This window comes from Palaemon carinicauda, chromosome 37 (genome assembly GCF_036898095.1).
Source record: "Palaemon carinicauda isolate YSFRI2023 chromosome 37, ASM3689809v2, whole genome shotgun sequence".
In the NCBI taxonomy this organism is placed as follows: Eukaryota; Metazoa; Arthropoda; class Malacostraca; order Decapoda; family Palaemonidae; genus Palaemon; species Palaemon carinicauda.
This window is the reverse complement of record NC_090761.1, coordinates 58,167,422-58,169,921: the sequence shown is the minus strand read 5'-3', so window position 1 is coordinate 58,169,921 and position 2,500 is coordinate 58,167,422. Positions and strand designations below refer to the sequence as shown.

Genomic DNA, 2,500 nt, shown 5'->3' with positions numbered 1-2,500 from the left:
ATAATAATAATAATAATAATAATAATAATAATAATAAAAACAACAACAACAACAACAACAACAATAATAATAATAATAGTAATAATAATAATAATAATACTTCGTCCTAAACATGATTACTGTTCCATTGCAGATGTGGACATGCACCCAATGTTGCAAATTCCCACTTGTGAGCGCGCTGCCAACATCTGCATGGATAATGCATACTGCAAGCAGAGGATGGACTTCTTTAAAAGCACGTGCCAGTTCCGAGAAGGGCATTGCAAAAATCCAAACAGGTAAGTTGAAAACTAATGGAGTTCCGGATGCAAAAACTATCTCGGTTAAGTTGACTCATATCGAATGTCTAAATCTAAGATACGTGAGCTTCATAGATAGATAGATAGATGTAAAAATTATCACGGTTACTTGACTCATCTTGAATATCTAAATATAAAATACGTGAGCTTTATAGATAGATAGATAGATAGATAGATAGATGCAAAAATTATCTCGGTTATTTGACTCATCTCGAATGTCTAAATATAAAATGCGTGAGCTTTGTGCGCAGATAGATAGATAGATATAGATAGATAGATGCATAAATTATCACGGTTAATTGACTTATGTCGAATGTCTAAATATAAAATATGTGAGCTTCATAGATAGATAGATAAATAGATATATAGATAGATAGGTAGATGCAAAAATTAATTCGTTTAAGTTGACTCATACCGAGTGTTTGAATATAAAATGTGAGCTTCATAGATAGATAGATAGATAGATGCAAAAATGATTTCGGATAATTGATTTATGACCAATTGTCTAAATTTCCGTATTCTGTCACTCTCCGAGTTGATATACTTGAATCTCTAACACCTCTGAATTATGACGCTTCGTTTACAAGGATTTCAGTGATTTCAGCTGTAAGATAAAAAAACTCATATAATTTTGGTCTTGATATATTAGGAATTATTAAGTAAGCAATGTTGAAAATGAACTAAAAGGTTGTAAGACGGTTAATTTGCTTTAATTTAAAAAAATAAAAGAACCACGGTTTCAGTAAAATGAAATATTGGGGGAAAAAACAATGCTACATAACCAATTCAGAAGAACACAGGTCTTTAAATTAAAAGTTGGTCTTTATATAAAATATTGTCGTCCTGGATTATTCCGGGTACTTTATTAGCCAGAGAAAGACTTACGAAATGAGAAAAAAAAATATTAATATTCTTCTAAACAATGTATAATAGAGTGAGATTAACAGCTTATACCATAACTTACATTGAAAAAAGTTTCTTTAAGTAACTGTATAAATGAAGGATTTAATAGGCCTCTAGTGAAATTTCTTTTTAACTCTTATGCAAATCTGAAATCAATTGCTGACATGCGATTCTTATGGTGTACGAAAAGGGCATTGATTTTAAGTGTCCAAAAACATTAAAAAAAAAAAATTAAATGAAATAAAATCAATCTTATCAAATTCACAGAGAAGGATAATCACTTTTACTTGTCATTTTTGGACATTGTTGTAAGACGTGGATCTTTCAAAAGTACATCTAGAATAGAGTGAAACTCAACAAATGATGCATATTACATAAACGTATGGATTCTTTTTAAATTGCTTCAATTGCAAATACAATATAAATGTAGTTTATCATACAATAACTCTAAGGGAATATGAACATGTAAAATATGTCTAAGCGGAATTGAAATACATTTTTAGAAAACATGTATGGACTATGATTCATTGACATTATGGTACAAAAGCAAAGAAATAATTGTAAAAATAATCTAATATTTACGTTTCTAATTACATAAGACTTACAGATTCCAGGAACCATTTAAAAAGGCAATAATACAGCTAACAACTGAAAAATAATTTCAATGAAAAACAAATTCCATTTGCCCTCAATTTCACTCTACAAAGGATGTTCGAAAGAGATATAAAAGAGAACTGAAAGAGCATAAATAATCCTGATAAATGTCCTTGGCCTTTCCTTGGCTAATCCACCACCCAAATTAATCCAGATTAGCTGTACTTTATCTTAGGATCAGCCTCATATTTAATGACATTTGTATGTGATATACTATTTTATGTAAACGTTCTTCTTTATAATGTTTGAATCGGTTGAATATACTGTAGTTTGCTTTATAAGGATTGTTTACTCAGCATATATATATATATATATATATATATATATATATATATATATATATATATATATATATATATATATATATATATATATATATATATATATATATATACAGTATATATATGAACATACATATACATATATAAGTATATATATATATATATATATATATATATATATATATATATATATGTGTGTGTGTGTGTGTGTGTGGGTGTCTGTATATATATAAATATATATATATATATATATATATATATATATATATATATATATATATATATACAGAGAGAGAGAGAGAGAGAGAGAGAGAGAGAGAGAGAGAGAGAGAGAGAGAGAGAGAGAGAGAGAGAGAGAGAGAG

At 28.0% G+C, this 2,500-nt stretch overlaps 1 protein-coding gene across 1 annotated transcript in view; it reads left to right on the top strand.

The window, feature by feature from the left end:
• Nucleotides 1-2,500, top strand: part of LOC137629139 (uncharacterized) — a 286,776-nt gene that overhangs the window by 130,815 nt on the left and 153,461 nt on the right. The window contains exon 3 of the mRNA XM_068360410.1: nucleotides 134-278. Coding sequence (XP_068216511.1) covers nucleotides 134-278 — 145 coding nt within the window. The remainder of the gene's footprint in view (nucleotides 1-133; nucleotides 279-2,500) is intronic.